Genomic DNA, 22,206 nt, shown 5'->3' with positions numbered 1-22,206 from the left:
ATTTATGTATTTTGTTAAAATAGTTTGTGGGGTCCTTTCTTTTGATCTTCCTGTTTTGTATATGAACTACTTCAACCATCTATGTATAATGTATACTACCCACACCAGAAATTATAAGGTAGGATGACCAATTGCACAAAACAAAAAAAACAAAAACAAAAACAAAAACAAAAAACAAAAAAAACAAGAAAAAAATTATAATTTTTTTAAAAAAATTTATTTATATGTTAATTTATAGTTTAGTTTATAAAAATCTTATATCAAACAATAAATTTATAAAAAAACTTTGCTAAACCTATAATTTTATATATTATATAAACTAATTTGTAAAAAACCAAAAACAAAAACATAGATTTTTGAGAAAAAAAAAACTATACTAAATAAACTAATTTATAACATATCAATTGATCAAATAATAAATTTTTGTAAATATTTTTTAAAATATTTATTATGTTTTAGATTATAGGTATTAATTTGTAAATAAAATAAATTATTAAAAATGAAAAACCCTAAAGAAAGGGAGATATTTTTTAAAAAATAAAAATAAAAAACCAAGAGAGATGTAAATGATGATTATTTTTCTTATTTATTTATTTTGCCTCTGCATGCACAAATCTGACTTTATTATTGAGTGACGCAATTATGAATTTTTTACGGGTATAGATGCAAATTCCTCAATTTCAACTGAATATAATTCTAACAACAAAAAACAAAATCCAAATGAATTCTTGACCCTTGATAAGTTCCTTTTCTATATATTTCGTACTCATATAAACTTGCATCTCCACAGGCAATTCCTCTTAATTAATGACAACCTTAAATTAAAAACAACTGATTGGGATGCTTCCGTTACAAATCAGCTATCTAATTCAGCCTGCTTTCCAATGACTATTTAATTAAAACTTACGTGATCTCAACCCAACAATTTGACAATTAGGTACACAAGACACTTTCTTTGACCGAAACATCAAGTAATTCAATGCAAACATGGATATGATCAAATTTGTAATCTCCAAATATTTCTTCACCTGCAACGCGTTTGTATGCGTCCATAAGCAACAAGAGGAAACTTCATCTTCCGTTCTAAATTCTTCTTCTATCTATATATATATATATATATATATATATGCATAGACTCATTTTCATAACCCACAAACACACACAAAAACATCATGGCAGACTACAAGCAATCAAACCTGAACGGAGCCTACTATGGTCCAGCAATCCCTCCTTCAAGAACTCACCGGAGCATCGGACGTGGCGGTTGTGACTGTTGTTGCTTTCCATGCTGCCTCCTCTCCACTCTCCTTAAGCTCATATTCTCCATCATCATCATTCTCGGCATCATCGTCCTCATCCTCTGGCTCGTCCTCCGCCCTAATGAGATCAAAGCTTACGTCGAAACTGCCACCCTCTCCAACTTTAGCCTTTCCAGCAACACCACCAACTCCAACTTCCTAACCTCCAACCTCACCATGGACCTCAGCATCCGTAACCCTAACAAAAGGATCAGCTTCTACTACGATTACATTGAAACTCAAGCTTGGTATGATGACACTCGGATTGGTTTCAAGACCCTTGACCCGTTTTACCAAGGAAAAAAGAACACCACTGTGTTGCACCCTGAGTTCAGCAGCCGCACTGCTGTCCTTAGTGACTCGGTTGTGACTACTTATAATAGAGAGAAGGGTGAGGGTTTCTTTTATGTGGATGTTAAGGTTTACATGAAGATGAGGTTGAAGGTTGGTATTTTTAAGATTCATGGATTTAAGCCGGAGATTGATTGCACGTTGAAGCTGCCGGCGACGACAAGCAGTGGGAGCGCTGTGTCCACCTTTGAGAGGACCAAGTGCGATGTTAATTACTTTTGATGGATTGATGTGGAGCTTGGAGAGGATCATTTTTTGATTCTTTGTTTATTGTCTCTTGAGTTGTTGCTCCTTTGTTTCTTTCTTGGTGATTGATTGTCATAGATTTAGTACCCAGTACTATTATATGATTTATTTTTATTTTTATTTTTTTGGCGGTTTATATATGTTTATTGGGCATGGTTATCTATGTATTCTCTTTTGTATATAAATAAATCTGTGGGAGATTTAATAGTTATTATAATGATTTTTTTTTTTAATAGAGTGAAAATAATAATCAAAGGGTTCTTGGTGCAATGATATTTGTTTAGGTTTTAAAATGTGTTGTTGCGGAGCCATTGAGAGCGCATAAAAAAATAATTAATTTCAGAAGTGCGCACGTCTGTAATTTGTTTATTTTATTTTTAAAAAAAATAAAAAATAAAAATAATGATGAAAAGATTTTTGAGGTCTTAATCATCAATGTTGACTAGCTACGCATATATATATATATATATATATATATTGCAGTGTATAATTAACATCTAGAAGCAACTGAGAAACTTGTACCCCCGGATGATGTTATGGGCCTTAAATCGGTTATTATATTTAAAAATTATTTTAAATTCATTATTTTATAACAATGATATTTCCAGCCTTTTGATTTGATGTAAATAAAAAGGAAAGAAAAGCTGACGAACTTATTTTTTCGTTGTAAAGACCAACTTCTTTTCATACATACGATCCCAAATAATGGAGATTGGGTTTGGTATAATTCTCTAAATTATTAACAACTCATACTTTAAGTTGTTTGTGTAGACAACCAATTTAAAGTTGTTTGTGCATGTTAATTGTTACCAACTCATACTTTAAGTTTTGAATTTTTACTTCATTTTTTTTAAATTAAATCTATAATTATTGATATTTTCTTTTTTTACTTATTGTAGGAGAAAATAAAGCTGCATGATCAGAAAATACTGTGATAATACATCTAATCATCCTGAGTTCGACCTAGAAGAATGGGCACAATCAATTGGGTTTGGTATAATTCTCTAAATAATCCCTCTATTTTTTCATACTTACCCTTTCAGTCTTTTACTTCAAATTATAACTTTTTAGTCCCTCTACTACTTTTAAGTGAGTCATGTTAGTCCTCCTTAGGATTAGGGTTTAGGATTTATGGGGACTCATGACATGACTCACTTAAATGTTGTAGAGGGATTAAAAGGTTATAATTTGAAGTAACGGACTAAAATGGTACGGTTAAAAAAGTAGATGGACTGTTAAGGGAATTATACCATTGGGTTTCTAAAGCATTATTTGATACTACTTTAAGTGCACACACATGGGTAAATATCTTGAGTGAGTACTGTAATATGGCCAATTTTCACTTTGAGCATCAAATTTCAATTTATATTATTTTGATTACCCAATTTAATTTTAGTTTCACCGAGAGGGTACTAAGTAGTTTCCTAGAGGAATTTGATGATGTGGATGTCAGATTTATATTGGCTCGTCAGTAGTAATTCGCCTTGTCATCTACTAATGCGTACATGCCACATCATCAACAATGTTAACGTGGTGATCGTTGATTTGCATTATAAGTGGCCACGTGGACATCGTTAATGATGTGACATGGAAGCATCAATAGATGATGTGGCATATTTAGCGCACGTAACTTATTACCATCGCTAATGTCTATAATAGTAGACATTATAAATTAAAGTTTGATACTAAAAATGAAAATTGAGTAACTTACTTCAATCACCAATGTCTATTGATAATGATGGAAAATTTTCATAGCAATGTTTTGCAATAGAAATTCCTGGCAAATTTAACGAACGTAAGTTCTAACAATTGAATAGCAACGCAAATATTCCGTAGTTAAATTTTTATTGCTATTCAACTATATTTCATTCCTATTCATTAAAATTCCGTTGATAAATTAACTAATACAAGGTAAACATATGAAGTCTTATTCAGTCGGTGATTCCATTGCCAGCGTTTACAAATATTTATTACTTCTGACATCTCCACCATTTGTATTTCAAATATATAAGAATATAAATATATTAGTAAAATTCCCTGATTAGCCTCTCTTTTTTTTCCAAATTTATCATTTTAATCTTTTTACTTTAAATTGTAATTTTTTTTTGTCCCTATGCTATTTTAATTGAGCCATATTAATCCCCCTAAACACTAAACCCTAAATCCTACAAAATAGTACTAACACAACTTAATTAAAATAGTAAAGGGATAAAAAAATTATATTTTCAAATAAAGAGATTAAAAAATAAGTATGAAAAAATAAAAGTACTGTTAACAGAATTATATTTAATATATTTATTTCCCATTTCTGTGATAATTTATACTTGAGTGTTCAAAGTGTTTGTTGATCTGACTCTAACTATTCAAATATTGCAACCCATGTGTGTACAAGAATGATAGGTGTTTTGTGTCATCCCACCCCTTTCACCCACTTTGCGATTCGACCCAGCTACTTATATTTCCCCTCTTATCCCTCAAGCAACACATAAGGAAAGGAAGAATAAGATGAGCAACGGCATTATAAAAAAAATATTTAAGTGAATGCAACCATACCTTAAACAAAAATTTCAAAACGTTGCCCTTTCTTTGTAAATTCGTAAAAAGGGTAAATTGGTCTTTGCAACATGAGAGGACTTCTTGGATATTATCAATGTTTGAGGTTTTATTGATCTAAGCGCAACTCTCACAGAAACTTCCATATCCTTTTCGCTCAATGTAAACATTTCCATGGTCACATGGTGCATGTCACGGTCAACCGGGGAATGTGGGTGCCGTGGAAACCCAAAAGGGCCAAGAGCATCTTGTTTGTAATGCATGTATATTAATAACATAATTTCTTTTTTTAAAGGAAAAAAATACTATTATTAGTAGTTAGGATCTCCCATCAACCATTCAACAATTTAGACTAGGTCAAACCATCAGAGGTAAAGTTGCCAATTCACTAACCCAACAACTCCAATGTAGACAAAGTTAACAAAAGAAAAACACATATATCACACCATATTCATTCACATCTACAAACCCATTTGTCAAAATCCACACCCCCAAGTACACAACTTCTAAGAAACCCCCTCCCCCACAAGGGCCACAACCAAACTCAGTATCCTTCACGCGTGAAAGGGAAAACACAATAAGAAGGAAAGAAAAATCCCCACTGTTACTCTATAGCTTCATCTCCCCTTCCTTCCAAACACACCTATCTCCACATCATTCTATATATACACACACAAGTCACACACCATTAGTCCTCATCATTCACTCAAACACACACACACACACACACACACACACACAAAAGCATGGCAGACTACAAGCAATCAAACCTAAACGGAGCCTACTACGGTCCGGTAATCCCTCCATCAAGAACTCACCGAAGCGTCGGACGTGGTGACTGTGACTGCTGTTGCTTCCCATGCTGTCTCATCTCCACTCTCCTCAAGTTCATATTCTCCATCATCATCACTCTAGGCATCATCGTCCTCGTCCTCTGGCTCGTCCTCCGCCCTAACAAGATCAAACCCTACGTCGAAACCGCCACCCTCTCCACCTTCAACATCTCCACCAACACCAATAACAATTCCACCAACTACCTCACCTACAACCTCACCATGGACCTCAGCATCCGCAACCCCAACAAAAGAATCAGCTTCTACTACGATTACATTGAAACTCAAGCTTGGTATGATAACTCTCGGATTGGTTTCAAGATCCTTGACCCGTTTTACCAGGGAAAAAAGAACACCACTGTGTTGCACCCGGAGTTCAGCAGCCGCACCGCTGTGCTTGGTGACTCGGTTGTGACTACTTATAATAGAGAGAAGGGTGAGGGTTTCTTTTATGTAAATGTTAAGGTTTATAATAGGATGAGGTTGAAGGTTTGGATATTTAAGATTAGTGGGTTTAAGCCGGAGTTTGATTGCTCGTTGAAGCTGCCGGCGCCGACGAGCAGTGGGAGTGCTGTGTCCACCTTTGAGAGGACCGAGTGTGATGTTCATTACTTTTGATCATATAGGTTGCTGCGGAAGATGGAGAGGCTAATTCTTTGATTATTGTTTTTTATTTTTAGTTTCAATATTATTATATTATATTGCTTTTCGTTTTGCTGTATTTTTATGATGCTTTTATTTTGATTTTTGGGATATGACTAGCTATGTATTTCTTTTTATTGTTTATAAATAAAATGTGTTGGAGGTTTTGTAGTTATTAAATTAAGATTTGTTTGATTAATAAGTTTCCAAGTGGCGGGCAGATTTCACGTCCTAATCACAAAAGGTTGACGATTTTTTTTTTTTACAACAAAGTTAACATCTAGACGCAATTGAGACAATGTGACGTGGGGGTGATATAATTGTAATTGGACTTATTTATTTTTTTTATTATATATTTATATCCATAAATATGGACAAATGAAAACACATCTGACGAATTGAAATGTTTCAACACTCCTGTTTTTCAATTGCATAAGTTAAACACTTAAACCCATTTTTATAAAAAACCGGGAGATCCGCCATTCATTAAACTCAAGTCTTATATCTTTTAAAGCCGTTCAAAATTTAAATTCTTATTTTATTTATATTAAATAATATTGTAACAAAGAAACAGTTCCCTCTTTAAGTAAAGGAAAAACGAAAGCTGTCCGAGTATTTCACTTCCATATTTAAAAACCCAAAAATAATGTAAATTTTTTTAACGTGAAGGGATATACATATATTCGAAATAGTATGATATTTTTTATTTTTTTAATTCAAAATAGATAACATTCTTTGTCTTTTGCTTTAATGACGAAAGAATTGTAGGTTCTACAATTATTCCTTATGATTATTAAATGCTTTTAAAAAAAATTAACTACTCTTTTAGTCCTGAATTAATTAAATTATTTTAACATTAATTGTATTTTATTTAAGGTAGTCTATAGTCCCAATATTTTGCAAACTTAGTTTATTTCCAATAGTAGCAATCAAGATTTTGAAGTCTTAAAAAAATTATCATAATTAACCTTAATTGCTCAAATCAGAAAAATAGGAACAGTTAGTTTGTTAATGGTTGCCTGGTATTTGAATTACTTCCACAACAAATAAATGGTCCTCTATGGCCAATGGTAAATTTCATTGACCAAGATTAGAGCATAAACATATCTAAAAACATATAGCTATATATTAATCTTAGGTAGTGTTTGTTTCAAGGGATTTGGAGTTACATGTAACTCCAAATCCCTTATTTTTTTAAAATCCGGTGTTTGTTTTAAAATCCTTCCAAACAAACATAAAATCTTATAATACAGTAATTCCAGTTACATCCAACCAAACACAAGATTTGACTGCACTGTATTTTGAAAGCCAAGTATTTCCAGTTACATTGTAACTGGAAATCCACTGCATTTAGAATTACATCCAACCAAACGCTACCTTAGTGGATAGTTGCTTACAACCGCCTCCAGCCGACATTTGGACTCCCCAGATTGGTTTCACATAACATATAAAACATACTCCCTCCATTCTTTTTTAGTTGTCATGTTTCCTTTTTACTTGTCACATTAGAAACTTTATGAAACATTAAATAATTTTTTTCCCAAATTTACTCTTTAATTTAATGCACATGTACAATTTTCAATAAATCAAAATTAATTAAACATTAAATTATATTCTTCACTAGTGAGTTTTAGATAATTTTAAAAAGTAATGATTTTTTTATAAAATATAGACAATCAATTAATTTAACAAATTTTTTTTAGTCAGTGTCATAACTAAAAAATAGAAAGGAAGAGAATAATAAATTTGATAGCTTCTTCTGCAGACATTTGGCCTTAACGATTGGTTTTGTTTTTGTTTTTTAATTATTTTTAAATCTTAATTTCTGACATTTGGGCTCTCCAAGTTTGGTTTCACAAAACATATAAAACATAATTAATTTGATAGCTTCTTCAGCAGACATTCGGCCTTAAAGATTGTTTTTAAATCTTAATTTATATAATAATAGCAAGAAACACATCCAGTTGAAGGAAACACAATTTTTTTTAAAATATTCTTATAACTATCACACATGTCACCTATCTATTGGTTTTTTCTAAATTTTTGGGATCATAATAAAATCCTATCAATTATTAGGTTTTTTTAATTTTCAATAAATAAAATGAATGATTAATTATCTTTAGGTTTAACCCTACCCGTTTCATAATCTAATCTTGCTCAATTTGGTTTTATCCATTTCTCGATCTTGAGCTCCTTCATTGTTCTCTCTGATCGAACTTCTCCATGACCTGATTGTTGTTTCCGATGTGGAATTTAGATCATTTTCATGCATGGATTTATGAAGCTCCACCACACCACGAAGGTCCTCCTCCTAAGTCCTCTCTGAATCTCCAATCATTTTCCCTAATTTTTCAAATTTTTTTATTTCATCAGGAGCACATGCTAGGCCTCATCGAAACGCTAGATCTAATTTCTCCTACCAGATCAACGATCTAGCAAGGCAGCGGCGCACCGACCCATAGACTGCAGATGCTGGTTGATTAGTTGCAGAGAGACATGAAGGGCATCGGATGGGGATCATGCCATGTGGCAGCACTTGACTGGCGGAATGATGTCTCTATAGTGGTCAGGAAGAAGATATCAGGTCTGGAGCGGAGGGGGAGACCTCCAAAGAATAAGAAGGCCCAAATCATTCAGTGTGATGGACAATGGAAGGGAGAGCATCTACACAAATGTGAGAATATAACTCTTGGTCTTGTTTTATAGTGTGACGTAACACAATAGAATTTGAACTTATGTTTGTGCATATTCATGGCAATTTTTTTATTTTTTTGTGGATATTGGTAGGTTTTCTTTATTCATTCTATGTAATCCATCTAATCATGGTGATCAACTTAAGGTATGCAAATATGATAGATCTTTCTTGGTGAATTGGTGTCATCGTTCATCATCAGTCTATGAGTTTCATGATCTGGGCATTTAACTTTGTAGTTGGGTGCTAGAATTTCAGAAGATGCTGCTAGATGGATTAGATCCTTGATGGAAGTTGCTTCAAAGTTAGAATAGTGGGAGTTAATTGAGGGTTTTTTTTTTAAAATTATTAATCATTTATAAATTATATAAACTATATATCCTAATTTTTCTTTTTCTTTTTTGTGTTTTTTTAATTTTTTTAATTTTTTTAATTTGATGTTAATACTCCTTATTGTTGTTCATAAACGTATAGACATAATTTTTTTTTTTTGTATATATATATATAGATTTTGTTTGTTTTATGAATTTTTATTTTATTTTATTTTTTTTGGGTTTTGGTTTTCAAACTAAAGATATCCAAATCTCCTTTAATTTAGAAAACTCATCCTATTAAGTGAACAATTATTTAGTTTTGCAATCTATTTAGATTACATGCAAGAACACAAGTTACAAATTCAAACAAGAACACATTTAATCAAGTTACAAATTCAAACAAGAGCACATTTGTGAGGCCATGCAAGAAAAATTCATTGGAAAAATTCAAAAGAGCCCTCCTTTCTTTAATTCAAGTCTATTTATAATTTGTCTCTCGCATTTGTTTATAAAATCTCATTATGACTATGCCACACCCTCTATCCTACAAGTGAAAAACAAATTCGGTGTTTTTGATATGTTTTGAATGAAGGATCCCCATATTTAATTAAAAAATGGATATGGATGTCAAGATCCACAACTAATCATTTAAGCATGGTATGAAATAGCAAGATTCCTTCTTGGTATTTGAGCTTCATTTCTTGGTCTTTGCCCATTATACGTTATAACGCAATATATGTAGTTTATTATTCCCATCCAATCCAGAAGACAATTGGGTGCTGATCTGCACATTAATAATCAGGATCCAAAATTTTAGGCCTTGCTAGCGTTTGGTTGGATTGGAGTGCAATTTATTTAATCATCGGGATCTAAAATTATTTCTTTGACTAATTTACATACATCTACACATCTAACATTTGTCACAACTCCTATTCTTCAATTGATCTCAATTCACATATATTTTTTTTAAAAAAAACCTTACAAAATACTAAATTGATGACTACCAACAATAATTCGATGAAGAAAAACAACACAATTGAATATATATATATATCGATAAATATTTTTTCATTCAATTTATAGTTCTTTGACGTCATTTTATTGACAAACTATAATGCAACATCAATTTGTCATATTCAAATATTTATTAACAATTGTATAAAAATCTCATTGTGACACCAGATGCCCTTGTTACTAGAATTTTCAAGTCCAAATATTCCAACTGTCACGCCCCGTCCCTAGCTGGGCATGTGGCAATCGCCACAACAACAAGGAGTAGACCCTACAGTGTCCCACCTCCTAGTCACCGTAAGGCTCACAACAAATTCCTAACACAACTTACTAAAGAAGGAGACGATATCCACATCAGAACCAACCAGGGTTCCAAATACAACAAGAAAGTACAAATACAAAATACGGGAACAACACACAAAAGCCCAAGTCTACTAGATCCATAGAGTTTACATGTTTACTGCAACTAACCTAGACAAGGGGAATAGATAAGTCAGTCTATTGCTTGCCCAACACAATCTATTCCAACGTCATAGTTTGAGAAAAAAGAAAGGAGAGTGGTGAGTGACATATGTTACCTAGTGAGTGGTGACAGTATAGATATAACAAAGTAGTAAAGCATTTCAAATATTAGATACCACAATAATAATATAAAAGTAGTTCCAAGTATTCGACATATTACCAAATAACACAATGATTTATAAATAGTACAAGTAAGTAAGATTTTTCAACACATTGAGCACAGCTCAAAATACAGGCTGATCTCAAACAATTCTCAAGCTAATTGTGGCCGCGACTAGCTATGGGACTACCAAGGTGTTTTAAAACTTTAAAAAAAAAAATTCAAAATGTTGCTTTCCTTGGTGTTGGCCACTAAGATCATCGTGTGGTGACCTTGGGTTTATCACATATTAGAACCCCCTATCAATGGCTCCACGCACCTCTTGACCAGGGTAAACTCAGGGTTAATCACACTGCCTCCCATCAGGTCGAACCGTGGAACACCCATTGCAGTGTCGGACTAAAGTCCGTAGTCACAATCAAAACCAAATGCCACAATGCAATTCTTTCAAATTCCAACTCAAGGAATCCATCATACAATGTTTAAATACGGAAATGTACATTAAACCATATTCCATTTGCATGCAAATACATATACATGTAAACATGTTTCTTTCAAGATAAATATGCTTAAGTATACTAGAATCATCTTTGCCAAATAACTCCATGCTCAAAATATCTATATATATATATATATCAAATGAATTCTAATTTATCATCAAATTTATGTTATGAATCACATAAAGAAATACCATAATACTCTTATTAAATCTATGCAATTATGAATTGAACCACTCACGGAACCAGTCGTCTCGCCTCGAGACGCGCTCACTGGTCGGCAATTTCCTTCCCCTTGGAGGATATTTTGCCACCTAGAATCAAGCAGAGAATCGAAGAACTAATGAATATAAAAATGGAAACTAAAATGCATGATAATGCAATGTTACATGTCAAACATGTAACTCTAGGGTTTTAGAGAAAAATGACGTTATTTTGGACCCAAACGACCTCGAACTAGAGTAAACCTAGTTCTAATGAATTCCAAGTAAGAAGGGCTCCAATTTGGACTAAAGAAATACAAGAAAAGGTCAAAAATGTCGGTGCTACAGTAACCGAGAAATTGCTACAGTACCGGCCCTTAAACAATACTTTATTGCCGATTTACATTACCAAATCATGAAATTTCTTTGCAAATATTCACACAAATGAATAACAATGACACTAGCTTCGATTTGAGCCTAAAAACAACCCAATCCATAGGGTATTTCTAGGTTTTCCAAGATTTTCTAAAACGATTAAATACGAGGAAAATACAAAAGAAAAACCTTGGATCGAAGCCTTACCAAGCTCAAAGGGATGAGAGCCTAAAACCTTCGATTTGAGCCTAAAAGCTTTGATTCGTTGGAAAAGCTCGCTGAAGAATTTTTTTTTTATAACGGGTGCTCGGCTGAATGAAAGAAGAATGAAAACAAAAAGAAGAAAGGAAGGATGAGAAGAAAGAGAAGCAACCACGTTGCTTCTTATCCTCTCTTTTTTTTTAAAGAAGAAAAGGGGAAATGACCAAAATGCCCTTCTAATAGAAAATAAAAAGAAAAGGGTCCAAAAGACTAATTCGCCACTGGTTTTCAGCTGGTTTTCACACACAACCTACTGTGCAATCATGGAAGGATGCCACTAATGCTAAATGACTATTTTACCCCTAATGCATGCACAAGAATCAAAAAAGGCCTGAGGTCAAAAATCAGGACAGGGTACCACACTCTACCCTCCTTAGAGAAATTTTGTCCTCAAAATTTTAGCTTACTAGACTCATTGAATAAATAAGGAAAGTTCTCTCTCATGAACTGCTTAGGTTCGCAAGATAACTCCTCAATTCGATCACTTTTCCAGAGAACTTTTACAACTGGCACCACCTTTCCTCGAAGCACTTTTTCTAATTGATCAAGGTTACGAACGGGTCTCACTTCAAACGTCAAATCTTCTTGAAGTTCCACTGGGGGTGTCTCAAGTGTGTGATACGGATTAGGCGTGTACTTCTTCAGCAAAGAGACGTGGAAAACATCGTAGATCTTCTCTAACTCTGATGGCAATTCTAGTTTATAAGCCACTGGCTGAATTCTTTTAAGTATCAGGAATGTTCCAATATAGCAAGGATTTACCTTTCCCCTACTATGATACAATATTACTCCTTTCCAAGGTGATATCTTCAGGAAAACTTTATCACCCACTTGGAACTCTAAATCTCTTCTTCTATTGTCAGCATAACTCTTTTGTCGATCTTGGGTCACTCTTAGCCTGTCTTGAATTACCTTCACTTTTTCTATGGTTACTTTAATTAGTTCCACACTTTGCAACTTTCTTTCACTGACTTCACTCCAATAGAGAGGAGTTTAGGACTTACGCCCATACAAAGCTTCGTAAGGAGCCATACCAATACTTGCGTGAAAACTATTATTGTAAGCGAATTCCATAAGAGGTAGATGTTTGTCCCAACTTCCTTGAAAATCAATATATCCTCAAGTGTCTGGATTGTACGCTCTAATTGGCCATCTGTCTGAGGATGGTATGCAGTACTGAATCTCAAAGTTATCCCTAGAGCTTGATGAAACTTTAGCCAAAACTGAGATGTAAATCTCGTGACACAATTGAAAAAGGTACCTCATGGAGTTTAACAACTTCGCTTATAAATAGTTTCGCTAAACTTTCCAAAGAATATTTGGTATGAATGGCCAAAAAATGGGTTGATTTCATCAAACGGTCCACAGTTACCCACACAACATCATGCACCTGCAGAGTACATGGTAACCAAACCACAAAATCCATAGTAATATGCTCCCATTTCCACTTTCGGATAGGCAACAGTTGCAATAGTCCCGCTGGTTGCTGATGCTCTGCTTTTACTTGCTAGAAAACTAAGTGTCTTGCTACAACTCTGTGATCTCGCACTTTATTCTAGACCGCCAATAATTTTCCCTGATTGTACAATATAGCTTAGTGCTGCCCGGATGTACTGCATAGGTTGAGGAGTGAGATTCCTCTAAAATAGCACTTCTGAGTCCTGCATCTTTTGGAATACAAACTCTTCGTTGGAATACAAAACTACCATCACTGTGAAGCCCAAATTCACTAGGTTCACCTTTTTCCAACCTCTGCATTTCTTTCATTAACTCTTCATTTGATCTATGAGATTCTTGAATCTTCTCAAGTAATGACGATCTTACTACAAAAGTTACCAATAGAAATCCTATTGGCTCAATCTTAAGTCTCACATCCATGTCTCGAAGAACTATAAGTTGAGATCGATAAGATGCTGTAGCAGAAGGTAGAGAAGTTGAAGTTTTCCTGCTTAGAACATCTGCTACCACATTGGCATTCTCTCGATATTAGTCAATTAGCAGATCATAATCCTTGATCAACTCTAGCCATTTATGCTGCCTCAAGTTAAGTTCCTTTTGAGTAAACAAATATTTCAAGCTCTTATGATCAGTATAAATCAAACATCTCTCTCCATAGAGATAATATAGCCAGATCTTCAGGGTAAAACCCACTACCGCTAACTCCAAATCGTGGGTAGGATAATTCAACTCATGTTTCTTCAACTGCCGAGAAGCATAAGCTATCACCCTCCCATCTTGCATCAATACACAGCCAAGACCCTGTCGTGAAACATCGCTGAACACTATGAACTCTTTATCATTGGTGGACAGAGTGAGCACTGGTGCTGAAGTCAGGCGGTTCTTCAACTCTTAGAAACTGTTCTCATATTTCTCATCCCAATAAAACTTTATCTCCTTTTGAGTCAATTGTGACAAGGGTGTAGCAATATGAGAAAACTTCTTAATAAAACGTCGATAATAACTTGCCAATCCAAGGAAACTTTGAACTTCAAATACACTCTTTGGTTGTTCCCAATTAATGATTGCTTCTACTTTCTTTCGATCGGCACGAATTCCTTCTCCAGACACCACATGTCCAAGAAAGAATACTTCTTGCAACCAAAACTCACACTTCGAGAATTTAGCATACAATTTCTCTTCTTGAAGGATCTGTAATACTGTATGCAAATGTTGAGCATGCTCTTCTTCAGTTGTTGTGTAGATCAAAATATTGTTGATGAAGACAATCACAAACTTGTCAAGATATGGAATGAAGAATATGTTCATAGGTCCATAAAAGCGGCTGGGGCATTAATCAAACTGAAAGGTATGCGTAGAAATTCATAATGCCCATATCGCGTATGGAACGCTATCTTTGGCACATCACTCTTCTTGATCTTCAACTGATGGTAACCCGACCTAAGGTCAATCTTCAAAAATACTCTTGCCCTACGCAACTGGTCAAACAAATCATCTATTCCTCAAGAAATACATCCTCAAACTCCTGAACAATGGGAACATCCTTGGAGTTTGGTCCATCAATTCTTGTATCCACTATATGGGCTAGGTATGCCTCACATCCCTTACGCACCAGTTTCCTTGCTTCCACAGAGGATATCACACACCTCAAAAGAACCTTCTTTTCACCCTCAAGTACAATGCCAGATCCATGAGAGGTTTGTAGGGTCACTTCTTTCCTGAAGCAATCAATGGCAGCTTTATGCTTGTTCAACCAATCCATACTGAGTCTGGCATCAAAATCACGCATCTCTAATGGAATCAGATCTGCCTCAAAGTCTATACCCTTCACCTTGATAGGACATCCCTGAAAACTACCTCTCTGAGAATCTCTTCGCCTAGAGGTGTTTGAATCAAGAGCTCAAAGTCTAAAGGAGAAGCTACCCTATCGTCATGACATGAGAATGCAGTGCTAACATAAGATCTCTCTAACCCTAAGTCTATCAAAACATATGGATCATGCTGAAAGATGGATATAGTACCTATAATCATGTTGGGGCTATCCTCGGCTTTCTCATTGGTCATGGCATAAACTATGGTCTGAGAACGGGTCTGTAATCGCTGTGTTTCACCTTATGGAATATTACTAGTAGCATCTAATCTGGCTAGGGCAGCGAATACAGACCCAGTAGGTGGTACACCCTTAGACTGACTCTGTCGTCCTTCCAGAGAAGGTACTGACCCTGGTGCTCCACGGCCTAACTCTAGATATGCTAACTTTAGGTGGGCTTCTTGCCCACACTGATAGCATCTGCGTTTCTCACGGCATGGACTAGGATGAAGTATGTTGCAGTTCCGGTAATTGAGAACATTTACTATTGACTTTCCTCTAAAACTGCCACTCGCTAATGTAGTACCCTTCTGACTGTCAACTTGCCCTGATGACTATTTGACTGAGCTAGATCGTGAAAAGCCTAAAGAAGTGTCTTTACTCTTGCTGTGCTTAGACGCCCTTGAAAAATCTGGGTTCTTCTCTTGGCTAGATTTTCACGAAGGCGCTTACGTTCAATGACCAATTCCTCAGCCCTTAAAGCCAATTGAACTACTTCCTTCAGTAACTTGGACAAAGTTAAGCTATGGCTGATCTTGTTGTCTTTTATCGGTGCTTGTTAAACTGGAGGGATTGGAGGTGATGGTGGTGGTAGCACGAATACTGGCTCAGTATAGGGTTGTCCCCAAACAGACTCCAATAACCAAGGAAGTCGCTGTATTCCTGGTATGTCGGCTGACGACCCTGGGCATCCCAATATGCCTTAAAGCTTAGGAGAGCTTCCAGTTGTAGTGCTACTCCTGGAGTTGTAATATTAGGCACAGGGTCTGGGACTCCGGGAGCATGTACTGATGATACCACAGGAGGCTCATGTCCTGAACTGACCTCTTGCCTAGGGAGAAAAGGAGGTTGTAAAGGAGGGGTTCCTCAGAAGGAACTTCAGCTCCTCAACGTATACGCGGATGTTGTGTTGGCATTACTAAATGAAAGGAACAAGGAAAGACAAATTTCAAACTTAACTCCTATATGCACTTATGCTAAATGCAAATCAGTAATTGGATCCATTAATTATTAGCGACAAATCAACATGTTTAGGATTTGGACTAAGATCAACCTAAATCTCTAGTTCTAATACTACTAAAATTATTACGCCCCGTCCTTACCCGGGCATGTAGCAATCGCCACAACAACAAGGAGTGGACCCTACAGTGTCCCACGTCCTAGTCACCGTAAGACTCACAACAAATTGCTAACACAAATTACTAAAGAAGGAGACCATATCCACAATAGAACCAGCCAGGGTTCCAAATACAACCAGAAAATACAAATACAAAATACGGGAACAACACACAAATGCTCAAGTCTAGTACTTCCATAGAGTTTATATGTGCACTATAACTAACCTAGACAAGTGGAATAGATAAGTCAGTCTATTGCCTGCCCAACACAACCCAGTAAAATGTTGCAGTCTAAGAAAAAAGAAAGAAGAGTTGTGAGTAATAGATGTTACTCATTAAGTGGTGGCAACATAGATATAATAGAGTAGTAAAGCATTTAAAATATTAGTTACCACAATAATAATATAAAAGTAGTTCCAAGTATTCAACAGATTAACAGATAACATAATGTTTTATAAATAGTACAAGTAAGTAACATTTTCCAACACATTGAGCACAGCTCAAAATACATGCTGGCCTCAAACAAATCCCGAGCTAATCGTGGCTACGACTAGCTATGGGACCACCAAGGTATTTTAAAACTTTTTTTTAATTCAAATTACCGCCATCCTTGGTGTTGGCCACTAAGATCCCCATGTGGTAACCCCGGGTTTCTTACATATAAGAACCCCTGTCAATGGCTCCACACATCTCTTGACCAAGGTAAACTCAGGGTTGATCACACCGCCTCCCATCAGGTCGGACCGTGGAACCACCACTTCAGTGTCAGACTAAAGTCCGTAGTCACAATCAAAACCAAATGCCACAATGCAATTCTTTCCAATTCCAACTCAAGAAATCCACCATACAATGTTTAAATACGGAAATGTACGTTAAACCATATTCCATTTACATGCAAATACATATACATGTAAACATGCTTCTTTCAAGATAAATACGAATAAGTATACTAGAATCATCTTTGCCAAATAACTCCATGCTCAAAATATCTATATATAAATCAAATGAAATCTAATTTATCATCAAATTTATGTTATCAAACACATAAAGGAATACTATAATACTCTTATTAAATCATGTAATTATGAATTAAACTACTCACAGAACCAGTCATCTCTCCTCGAGACACGCTCACTAGTCGGCAATTTCCTTCCCCTTGGAGTATATTTCACCACATAGAATCAAGCAGAGAATCGAAGAACCAATGAATACAAAAATGGAAACTAAACGCATGACAATGCAATGTTACATGTCTAATATGTAACTCTAGGGTTTTAGGGGAAAACGATGTCATTTTGGACCCAAATGGCCTCGAATTGGAGTAAACCTAGTTTCAATAAATTTCAAGTAAGAAGGGCTCCAATTTGGACCAAAGAAATACAAGAAAAGGGCAAAAATTTATGGTGTTACAGTAACCTCAGGATTACTGCAGTAACCAAGAAATTACTACAGTAAAACCAGCCCTTAAACAATGGTTTCTTGCCGATTTACATCACTAAATCACAAAATTTCTTTACAAACCTTCACACAACTGAATAACAATGACACTAGCTTCGATTTGAGGCTAAAAACAACCCAATCCATGGGGTATTTCTAGGGTTTCCATGATTTCCAAAAATGATTAAATACAAGAAAAATACAAAAGAAAAACCTTCGATCGAAGCCTTACCAAGCTCAAGAAGATGAGATGAAGAGAGTAGAAGCTTTGATTCACTGGAAAAGCTCGCTAAAGAATTTTTTTTTCAAAATGGGTGCTCGGCCGAATTAAACAAGAATGAAAACAAAACGAAGAAAGGAAGGATGAGGGAAAGAGAAGCAGCGACGTTGCTTCTTATCCTCTCATTTTTTAAGAAGAAAAAGGGAAATGACCAAAATGCCCTTCTAATAAAAAATATAAAGAAAAGGGTCCAAAAGACTGATTCGCCCCCTGGTTTTCGGCTGGTTTTCACACACAACCTACTGTGTAATCACACAAGGATGCCACTAGTACTAAATGATGATTTTACTCCTAATGCATGCACAAAAAAGGCTTGAGGTCAAAAATCAGGACAGGGTACCACACCAACTATTCTAGCTTTTTGCAGGCTGATGCTGGGAGCAATCCAAGTTTTGTTTGGCGAAGCATTATAGCAGCAAAAGATATTATCCGCCGGGGGATGCATTGGAGAATTGGATAGGGGAATAAGGTCCTAGTTTCCTAAGACCCTTGGTTACTGGATAGCCATTATGGTAAAATTGAGACTGTTATTCCGACCCATTTAAAGGATATTACAGTTGATAGTTGATGCTTTACTAGCAAATGACAATCAGGGATGGGGTGTGGATTTAATTACAAAACTATTCAACTCAAGGGATCAACAATTTATTTTGAGAATCCCTCCTCCTAATAGAGAGCATGAGGATGTTTTAATGTGGCAGTCTAATCCTAAAGGCCTTTTCTCTGTAAAGAGCTGCTATAGAAGTATGCAAACTGCTCTTGATGTGTAGACCCACTCTTCTACCTACCCTTGGTTTCGACTTTGGAAGATGAAAATCCCTTCTAAGCGCAAGGTGTTCTTTTGGAGGACATGTTACAATCTCCTTCCTACGGTAGATAATCTCCATCTAAAGGGCGTCGAGGTCAATCTTATTTGCCTTGTGTGCGGCAAAAGTGAAGAGAATGTATTGCACTCTTTGATCAAATGTGATTTAGCTCATAACTACTAGACAACTCTTAATGTTCCAAGGTGGTATCATAGGCATACATCTTTCATGACCCTCATGGATCAAATGATGCACACTCTTGCTAGTGATTTATGTGAGCTCATTGTAATGACTTGTTGGAGTCTTTGGTGTACATGAAATGACAAGGTATGGCACTCAAAAACCCTTATTTTCAAACAGGTGTTGAACAGAGAAGGTGGTTTCCTATATCAATTGCAACAGGCTCAATTTGGGTTGCATTTGAGTGAGAGTGGCAAAGGTGTTGGAGCTGTAGCTTAGGAACCTCCAAGTAGGGGCACTTTGAAGATTAATGTGGATGCTGCATTGTTTAGAGACATACAATGTACATGTATTGCTGCTGTGGCAAGGAACTCACAAGGTAAATGTGTTGGTGCCGTGTCTAATCTCTTTCCTAGTTTGTTCCAAGTACAGGAGGCTGAGGCTTAGAGCATCAAGGTGGCTTTATTGTGGCTGAAGTCTAAGGGATGGCAAAATGTTATTCTTGAATCTGATTGTGCCCAAGTTGTTCATGCCTTGAAGGAGAATAATGCTCTAATATCTTATTTCCTTTGCTTGGTAGAGGATTGTAATCAGATTCTGCAAGAGGTTAGGAATGTGCATGTTTCCTTTATGTTTTGATTTGCGAATATGGTTGCGCATAGTTTGTCTAGAGCAACTTATTCTATGCCAGGTCGATGGGAATGGGACTCTGCTTCCGAGTGTTTATCCGATGTAATCTTTTCTGATTTAAGTTAATCTTATCAGGGTTTTTCAAAAAAAAATTAAGAATTATATAAAAACCTTGCAAATTAGTAAAATTATTTCCGGTAGATCTATCAACATGCTTTCCAACAGTAAAGAAGTAGACAAAAAGTTAACAATATATTAACAATATATTGATTTATTTATTAATAAAAAAAAGTGTTAAAAATATAAAGCAAATCTACTCTTCTTTTAAAAAAATCCAACAAGACATGATCACTATCTCTGAGAAAATAATATATATATATATATATATATATATATATATATATATATATATATAATGCATTTTCAAAACATAACAATAACCAAAGAAAAACAAGACAAAACAACTATGTTTCTCTATACAAACATTTGTGAGGTAGTAATGGCTATTCTAACAAAACTTGATAAAGTCACAGTAATCTTCCTAAACAACACTCCAACATCACTTTGTTAGATCTAACACCGTATACAATGGCATCAATCTTTGTTGAGATATATTTGTCATGTTCTTCAAAGTGTTCAAGCATATGTTTTGTTAAGGAAAAAAAAATTGGATATCATTCTTCCAATTTTAACTTATTCTTCTTTATTATCATGTTCATATCTCCCACTTAATGTATGATATATAGTTAATGCAATTTGTAGTGTAATTAAAGCTAAAGGAAAACAAAGAGAATGACTACATCAAAATTCACGACAATTTGTGTTTTTTTGTGGTAGCAGCCTAGGAAAGAAAAAGAGTTACCAAGATGTTGCCATTAATCTTGGAAAAGAACTGGTTTGCCTTCTTCTTCTTTTACTTTATGTCAGTTATTATTTGCATCAATCTCTCTTTTCCTTGCTGCCTTCATCCTCTGTTATTGTTCTAAAAAAATGTATAAATGAAAATATTAGAAATAAACTGATAAATGTTCACCCTTCAGGTAATGAGAAACATTGATTTGGTATATGGAGGAGGTAATATCAGATTAATGGGCTTGATATCACAAACTGTCTTGGATGGTGGAAGGTATGTGCTTGGGTATGATTTAGGTTCTTTATATATATATATATATATATATATAAATCATAGTCCACTTAATTAATTAAAAACTTCTTTACATATTAACCAAAGCTTTTATCCATCTACTTAGAGTTATTCCCAAATCTCTAATGTATAAAGAGGTATGGAATAATTTTAAACCCAAAAAAGATTACAATTAATGCATTATGTGTTTTTTTTATATATTGTTTGTTATAGCTGATCACTGGTGTCACTATAGGAGAAATAAAACCAGTTGAAACTATGCACCAGAGGAAAGCAGAAATGAGCCTACATGCTGATGCATTTATTGCTACGCCTGGTTTGTATTTTGCATGTGATAATATTTGGTTATACCTAATTTGGATCACAAAAAATAAAAAAAAACGTTGTTCACTATGCAATGTTTCATTTTGTTATCACTCTTGGATAACTATTATGGCTTTCCCCCTTTAAATAAATAACAAAAAAAACCACTCATGTCAAGTGTAATTATTATGCAGGAGGTTATAGGACTCTTGAGGAACTTTTTGAAGTAATTACCTGGGCACAATTAGGCATACATAACAAGCCGGTAATATGATTCCAATTATACACTTACACAATGAAAATTACAAAAAACAAAATGACTAAACTATGCTTTGTTGCAGATCGGATTGCTGAACATTGATGAATACTACAACTCATTACTTTCCTTCATTGAGCAAGCTGTATAGAAAGGCTTCATAAAACAAAGTGCACACCATATCATTGTCTCCGCTTCAAATACAAAGGAGCTAATTGACAAACTCGTGGTAATTTTTACAAATGTTTTTGAAAAATTTTTACTAAATATGAATTTCTTGATATTTATTGCTAATGTGTGAAAATTTCTACTGAAATGACAAGACTACTACCCATGTCATAAATAAGTGTCACCAAAACTAAATTGGAACTCTGAGTAGCTGGAAGTGTAATTCCTAGTTAAATATAAAGATATAATTAAAAACAACATTATAGACAAATATGACCGATTGTAAACTTCAACCTACATGTGAAAATATCAAGTTAACTGCAAATGCATCTTGGGCTAACCATTATTTATGAAAAAAATAATCACATATAACGATAATACTTGCATATCAATTAATAAATACAGAACAAAATACATAACTAATTGATTTAGTTTGATT

General features: G+C 34.8%; 2 protein-coding genes, 1 long non-coding RNA gene and 1 pseudogene across 3 annotated transcripts; all 4 read left to right on the top strand.

Annotated features, from left to right (window-relative positions):
- Positions 1 to 1,141: 1,141 nt before the first annotated feature.
- LOC120275882 (NDR1/HIN1-like protein 10) lies at positions 1,142 to 2,105 on the top strand. The gene has a single exon (XM_039282605.1). It carries the CDS (start codon positions 1,173 to 1,175, stop codon positions 1,869 to 1,871), a length of 699 nt encoding a protein of 232 aa, XP_039138539.1. The 5' UTR covers positions 1,142 to 1,172; the 3' UTR covers positions 1,872 to 2,105.
- Positions 2,106 to 5,064: 2,959 nt separating this feature from the next.
- On the top strand, positions 5,065 to 6,034 carry LOC120275872 (NDR1/HIN1-like protein 10). The gene has a single exon (XM_039282596.1). It carries the CDS (start codon positions 5,195 to 5,197, stop codon positions 5,897 to 5,899), a length of 705 nt encoding a protein of 234 aa, XP_039138530.1. The 5' UTR covers positions 5,065 to 5,194; the 3' UTR covers positions 5,900 to 6,034.
- Positions 6,035 to 8,039: 2,005 nt separating this feature from the next.
- LOC120275972 lies at positions 8,040 to 8,794 on the top strand. The gene is made up of 2 exons (XR_005541183.1): positions 8,040 to 8,225; positions 8,297 to 8,794. It is a non-coding gene; the product is annotated as an uncharacterized LOC120275972 (long non-coding RNA).
- Positions 8,795 to 20,688: 11,894 nt separating this feature from the next.
- Positions 20,689 to 21,978, top strand: LOC120276069 (annotated as a pseudogene).
- The last annotated feature ends 228 nt before the right edge of the window (positions 21,979 to 22,206 follow it).

Source organism: Dioscorea cayenensis, chromosome 14 (genome assembly GCF_009730915.1).
Source record: "Dioscorea cayenensis subsp. rotundata cultivar TDr96_F1 chromosome 14, TDr96_F1_v2_PseudoChromosome.rev07_lg8_w22 25.fasta, whole genome shotgun sequence".
NCBI lineage: Eukaryota > Viridiplantae > Streptophyta > Magnoliopsida > Dioscoreales > Dioscoreaceae > Dioscorea > Dioscorea cayenensis.
The sequence above is the reverse complement of the archived record's forward strand: the minus strand, read 5'-3'. Positions and strand labels throughout refer to the sequence as shown.